Below are 7,278 nucleotides of genomic sequence, written 5' to 3'. Positions count from 1 at the left end.
TGAATGAACCAACGATCTAAGAAGCTTTATTTGGAACCACTAATCAGTGGAGAATAACCAGGAAGTTGAATAAATCTCATAGGAGTTGTGAGTAAGAAGATATCCCACTTTCTATCCAGATGATTCCAGATTAGCCTGTTCGGACATATGGCAATATCTTCATGATTCTTATCAAACCAGGATGAACCACGATCTAAGAAGCTTTATTTGGAACCACTAATCAGTGGAGAATAACCAGGAAGTTGAATAAATCTCATAAGTGTTGTGAGCAAGAAGATATCCCACCTTCTATCCAGATGATTCCAGATTAGCCTGTTCGGACATATGCCATTATCTTCATGATTCTTATCAAACCAGGATGAACCACGATCTAAGAAGCTTTATTTGGAACCACTAATCAGTGGAGAATAACCAGGAAGTTGAATAAATCTCATAGGAGTTGTGAGTAAGAAGATATCCCACTTTCTATCCAGATGATTCCAGATTAGCCTGTTCGGACATATGGCAATATCTTCATGATTCTTATCAAACCAGGATGAACCAATATCTAAGAAGCTTTATTTGGAACCACTAATCATGGAGAATAACCAGGAAGTTGAATAAATCTCATAGGAGTTGTGAGTAAGAAGATATCCCACTTTCTATCCAGATGATTCCAGATTAGCCTGTTCGGACATATGGCAATATCTTCATGATTCTTATCAAACCAGGATGAACCACGATCTAAGAAGCTTTATTTGGAACCACTAATCAGTGGAGAATAACCAGGAAGTTGAATAAATCTCATAAGTGTTGTGAGTAAGAAGATATCCCACTTTCTATCCAGATGATTCCAGATTAGCCTGTTCGGACATATGCCATTATCTTCATGATTCTTATCAAACCAGGATGAACCACGATCTAAGAAGCTTTATTTGGAACCACTAATCAGTGGAGAATAACCAGGAAGTTGAATAAATCTCATAAGAGTTGTGAGTAAGAAGATATCCCACTTTCTATCCAGATGATTCCAGATTAGCCTGTTCGGACATATGCCATATCTTCATGATTCTTATCAAACCAGGATGAACCACGATCTAAGAAGCTTTATTTGGAACCACTAATCAGTGGAGAATAACCAGGAAGTTGAATAAATCTCATAGGAGTTGTGAGTAAGAAGATATCCCACTTTCTATCCAGATGATTCCAGATTAGCCTGTTCGGACATATGGCAATATCTTCATGATTCTTATCAAACCAGGATGAACCACGATCTAAGAAGCTTTATTTGGAACCACTAATCAGTGGAGAATAACCAGGAAGTTGAATAAATCTCATAGGAGTTGTGAGTAAGAAGATATCCCACTTTCTATCCAGATGATTCCAGATTAGCCTGTTCGGACATATGGCAATATCTTCATGATTCTTATCAAACCAGGATGAACCACGATCTAAGAAGCTTTATTTGGAACCACTAATCAGTGGAGAATAACCAGGAAGTTGAATAAATCTCATAAGTGTTGTGAGCAAGAAGATATCCCACCTTCTATCCAGATGATTCCAGATTAGCCTGTTCGGACATATGCCATATCTTCATGATTCTTATCAAACCAGGATGAACCACGATCTAAGAAGCTTTATTTGGAACCACTAATCAGTGGAGAATAACCAGGAAGTTGAATAAATCTCATAGGAGTTGTGAGTAAGAAGATATCCCACTTTCTATCCAGATGATTCCAGATTAGCCTGTTCGGACATATGGCAATATCTTCATGATTCTTATCAAACCAGGATGAACCAATATCTAAGAAGCTTTATTGGAACCACTAATCAGTGGAGAATAACCAGGAAGTTGAATAAATCTCATAGGAGTTGTGAGTAAGAAGATATCCCACTTTCTATCCAGATGATTCCAGATTAGCCTGTTCGGACATATGGCAATATCTTCATGATTCTTATCAAACCAGGATGAACCACGATCTAAGAAGCTTTATTTGGAACCACTAATCAGTGGAGAATAACCAGGAAGTTGAATAAATCTCATAAGTGTTGTGAGCAAGAAGATATCCCACCTTCTATCCAGATGATTCCAGATTAGCCTGTTCGGACATATGCCATTATCTTCATGATTCTTATCAAACCAGGATGAACCACGATCTAAGAAGCTTTATTTGGAACCACTAATCAGTGGAGAATAACCAGGAAGTTGAATAAATCTCATAAGTGTTGTGAGTAAGAAGATATCCCACCTTCTATCCAGATGATTCCAGATTAGCCTGTTCGGACATATGCCATTATCTTCATGATTCTTATCAAACCAGGATGAACCACGATCTAAGAAGCTTTATTTGGAACCACTAATCAGTGGAGAATAACCAGGAAGTTGAATAAATCTCATAGGAGTTGTGAGTAAGAAGATATCCCACTTTCTATCCAGATGATTCCAGATTAGCCTGTTCGGACATATGGCAATATCTTCATGATTCTTATCAAACCAGGATGAACCAATATCTAAGAAGCTTTATTTGGAACCACTAATCAGTGGAGAATAACCAGGAAGTTGAATAAATCTCATAGGAGTTGTGAGTAAGAAGATATCCCACTTTCTATCCAGATGATTCCAGATTAGCCTGTTCGGACATATGGCAATATCTTCATGATTCTTATCAAACCAGGATGAACCACGATCTAAGAAGCTTTATTTGGAACCACTAATCAGTGGAGAATAACCAGGAAGTTGAATAAATCTCATAAGAGTTGTGAGCAAGAAGATATCCCACCTTCTATCCAGATGATTCCAGATTAGCCTGTTCGGACATATGCCATTATCTTCATGATTCTTATCAAACCAGGATGAACCACGATCTAAGAAGCTTTATTTGGAACCACTAATCAGTGGAGAATAACCAGGAAGTTGAATAAATCTCATAGGAGTTGTGAGTAAGAAGATATCCCACTTTCTATCCAGATGATTCCAGATTAGCCTGTTCGGACATATGGCAATATCTTCATGATTCTTATCAAACCAGGATGAACCAATATATAAGAAGCTTGATTGGGAACCACTAATCAGTGGAGAATAACCAGGAAGTTGAATAAATCTCATAGTGACACGATCCTAGGAAGGCTCTGGAACAGATGGGATAATCCTTTGCAGAAACGAATCAAGAGACTCGAGTTTCTCAAAGGCAGTGGATCGAATGGTGACACAAGAGTTATGAAAAGGGCTCTTGATACTCCTAGATATCTAATCCGGATATGACACACCGAAGAAGAGATCCTTGGGCTCTGGATATTACACACCAGAAGTTGGATATTACACACCAACACTCAATCTACTCGACAAGCAAGAAGAAAAGAGAAAACAAAGGTTTTTGATAAAAGATAGCATACTGATACAAGGGGGCCACGACCAGTATATAAAGGAGAAGCCTTGTACATGCACAAGGTCTCGAAAATACAAAAGAAATAAAGACAAAGGCTCCCTTGGAAACATAACAAAGACTAGAGTTTTCGAAAACTAAATAACATAAAAACATAGCTATAAAAATAACATAAGGTCTTCATGTGGACAGACCAAGATCAATCATCTAGGATATAGGAGAAGTAGACTTGTGGCCTCGTTAAAAACCTTCCTTTGGAAAACCCAGTGGGACAAAACCAAAGGTTAGGAAAAGAGCACACACAAGCTACTTGCCTAGATGATGATCAGCTCGAAGGTGGAGTAGCTTGAATAATGGTTAAGGTGTCTTGGATGATCAAGCTTCGGCCAAGACCAATGTATTCTTCTTGTTTCCAAGCATTCTTCAATGTTGCATCCTCTGCTACAAGCTCTTCAGGTTCAGGTTCATGCTTCCAGTCCTTGGTGCTTTCCATGATCATATCATCCCCTCCCTCTTCAAGAAGATTTGACCTCAAATCTGCTTTACCTGCAATAAAGGAGACCAAATCAGCAATATAGAAGTTTGAAATCAGATTACACTTACCTTGCAAGCCTCTTAGATAGGCATTGTTGCTGTTAGATTCGGATATAGAGGAAACACTGATCCAGTTAGCTCTCCTTACTCCTGATGCAATGAAACAAAACAAGTTAGCACATAAAAATTTATCAAAGAGTAAGAGTCTTATCCCAAATTTGTTTCTGCTTGGTTCTGGTTTGTATGCTGCATCTGGAGGTGCTTCTTTGATGATGATAAAGCCAGGGACATGTTGGTTCTTGTTCAGATCAGGTGGCTTGAACCGATTGTCTTCCTCATGCTTGTTATTTCTCCTTGATTGCTTCCAAGCTTCCTTATAATCTGCACATGGCTCTTTTGACAAAAACAAGTGCATCATATCTGTGTAATCAATAATAAAAGAATTACTGAAAATATGATCACTTACCTTAGCATGCTCACCTGATCGCCATAGATAGGATTGAAATGTTCTAAACTCAGAAAAGTTCAAACAAAGCATACACAGAATCACCCGCCTTGTAGAACCCATAACTCTTTCATTTGAGAAGCTTTGGACGTGATTCCATTTCGACGTGAGACCCTGATGAGTTAAGTTTCCATGGCAGTCGAGTTTGCTGATTAATTCCTTGTGGTTGTTGAGATATGATCCTCGGACTGCTCCTATGTCAAATCTGGCGGCTTGACAGCTTTCAAAGTTTTCTTGTTGCATCTCCAACTTAGCCAAAGACTCATCACTGGTACTCTGATCCTTATAGCCCCTCTTTTCACCTGTACCTTTCTCAGCTTCTTTTGGACAAGTCAAGTGGGTTATCATGTCAAAGAAAGTATTGTAGACAAGAATATCTCCAAAACACAAAACAGTGTGATTCCTCCATCTATTATGCATATCAAAGAAAACATTACAGACCCAAATATCATCAAGGATCAAGTTCACACATTCAGAATCAATGATCTCTAGTTTCAATTGTGCAGCAGGTTTATCAAAGAAAGTGTTATACACTAGAATATCATCAAAGCACAATCCCACACGTTTAGAAACATTTTCAGCACACAAACAATCAAGTTCAAACTCAGAGATATTGCCAGACTTCAAAACTTTGAATCTAATATCAGATTGATGCAATTTCGGTTCTTGCAACTTCCTAGGTTCTTTCAAGAAATATGCAGGTGCAATATAGTTATTAATGACCAGTTCATGCCTAGGAAAATTCAGAACAGAACTCTTTTCTTGAGTTCTAGCAAATGAATCACAAGGTTTAAAACAGAAATCGGGTGGTTTCAAATCAAGCTCTAAAACCTTTTCATTGTGATTAAAACTTTTGCTATGTTTCAGAAAATGATCAAGACTCAAAATATGACCAGAAATATTTTTATTATTAGTTGGAAAACGTTTTTGATCAAAGAGGTTTTCTAGTTTAAGTTCTTTAAAAGATTTAAACATGTTATCAAAAACAGATTTTGAAACACAAAAATCTTTTACTTTATCAAGACCAAAACGTTTTATGTCTTCAGTACTCACTTTCACAAACATTTCAGGCACAGAGACAACCATATTAAACTCCTTACAGTGCTCTTGCAGGTCATAAGACAAGGATTCAGGAATGATTTCTGATTGCAGGCTGTTCTGCTGTTCCAACTCTTTTCCTTGTGTTGACTGCTCCGGTTCCTTCTCTGCTGAGTCTTCTTTTGCAACCTGTGACACTGAAATAATTCTACTCGGTTGCACCGGTTCAAGACAAGTTAGTTCACCAAAAGAATTGTTAAAATTAAGTTCAGACTGAGGTAAGAACAGAGAAAACTCTTGTCCTTTCTCAAAGTTTCCTTTTACCAAAGATGTTTCGGTTTGAGCTTCTTGAATTGGGGCAGCTGAGTCTGATTCTGCGTCATTGAGTTCCGAGACAGTAGTAACTGGTTCTTGATTCTTTGGGAGCTTCTTCAGCTTGTCTAAGGGCTTGATGGTCTTAAGAAGCTCCTTAACAAGGCTGCTGATTTCTTTCTCATAATCAGCCATCTTGGTTTCTGAATTTTCACTTCGAAAGTCTGTTGTAGATATGACTTTCTTCTTTGTAGATTTCAGAGAAGTGTGGCCTTTGGATGCATACTTATCCCTCAGTAACAACTTCAGACTTTCCCAAGTGGTGATAGCTGGTTCCTTGTAGAACATGCGATCATCTTCTTCTTGCAACCACCACTTATAAGCTCTTCCGGTGAGTTGAGAAATAGCAAAAGATAATCTTTCACTCCTCATGATTCTGTTGTAACTCAGCCACTTGTCCATGGTTCTTTCCCATTCTAGATAGTTTCCTTTTCCTGAAAAAGAATAGAGTTGAAAATCATCAGCAGATTTATATTCAGAAAAATGGTAAATAGATTTAGGAGTGAGGGAAGATTGATGTGGTCTGCTCCATGTGCTGGCTGGTGGCTTGATATGTTGTCCTCCACGACCTGCATCTTCTTCTTTAAACCTCTTATGATTTCTTGATCGGTATTGAACAGAATCTGGTGGCTTGGGCTCAAGCTCTTGATTATGCACTCTCCTTTTCTTCATATGCTCATCATGTATCTGCTGCTGTTCCATTCTGAATTTCATTATCTTCTGCAAAGTAGCAGTCTTAGCAGTGGTTATTCTTCCTTCTTGATCTCTTGCCATGGTTCCTGAAATCAAAAACACACAGCAGTAAATAATTCTAACAGAAACAAACACTCAAAAATAAACACAACACAAATTTATTGCAGGTTTTCGATTTTTAAAAAGGAACAGAACAGTCTGATCAAACAGATTAAAAACGAAATTTAAAAACCTTAACAACTCTGATCAATTTCAAACTCAACCAAAGACAAGTACAGATCAAACTTGAGCAATATGAAACAGATTTAAACAGATCAACACGAAATCAAAGTGAATATGAAAAGACTACAACAGATCTATGATCAAAGTGCTCAGATTTATCAGATTTCATCAACAGAAACACAGATCTACCAACTGTAAACAGAATCTCAAAAGGCAAAACGAAAATCAGAGAGAAAGATGAATACTTCCCTTCCAGAGTTGCTCTGATACCACTTGACACGATCCTAGGAAGGCTCTGGAACAGATGGGATAATCCTTTGCAGAAACGAATCAAGAGACTCGAGTTTCTCAAAGGCAGTGGATCGAATGGTGACACAAGAGTTATGAAAAGGGCTCTTGATACTCCTAGATATCTAATCCGGATATGACACACCGAAGAAGAGATCCTTGGGCTCTGGATATTACACACCAGAAGTTGGATATTACACACCAACACTCAATCTACTCGACAAGCAAGAAGAAAAGAGAAAACAAAGGTTTTTGATAAAAGAT

At 37.9% G+C, this 7,278-nt stretch overlaps 1 protein-coding gene across 1 annotated transcript; it reads right to left on the bottom strand.

Annotated features, from left to right (window-relative positions):
- Positions 1-4,444: 4,444 nt before the first annotated feature.
- Positions 4,445-6,585, bottom strand: LOC130507266 (uncharacterized). Its single transcript, XM_057001974.1, has 2 exons — positions 5,502-6,585; positions 4,445-4,810 (listed from the first exon to the last, which is right to left on the bottom strand). Exons 1-2 carry the CDS (start codon positions 6,583-6,585, stop codon positions 4,746-4,748), a joined length of 1,149 nt encoding a protein of 382 aa, XP_056857954.1. The 3' UTR covers positions 4,445-4,745.
- Positions 6,586-7,278: the final 693 nt, after the last annotated feature.

This window comes from Raphanus sativus, unplaced genomic scaffold, assembly GCF_000801105.2.
Source record: "Raphanus sativus cultivar WK10039 unplaced genomic scaffold, ASM80110v3 Scaffold4241, whole genome shotgun sequence".
Lineage (NCBI taxonomy): Eukaryota > Viridiplantae > Streptophyta > Magnoliopsida > Brassicales > Brassicaceae > Raphanus > Raphanus sativus.
The sequence above is the reverse complement of the archived record's forward strand: the minus strand, read 5'-3'. Positions and strand labels throughout refer to the sequence as shown.

Coding starts and splice junctions, on each gene's coding strand:
- LOC130507266 (XM_057001974.1), bottom strand. CDS start 6,585: ATGGCAAGAGATCAAGAAGGAAGAATAACCACTGCTAAGACTGCTACT. Junction 4,811..5,501: donor TTATGACCTGCAAGAGCACT/GTAAGGAGTTTA, acceptor TATGCATAATAG/ATGGAGGAATCACACTGTTT.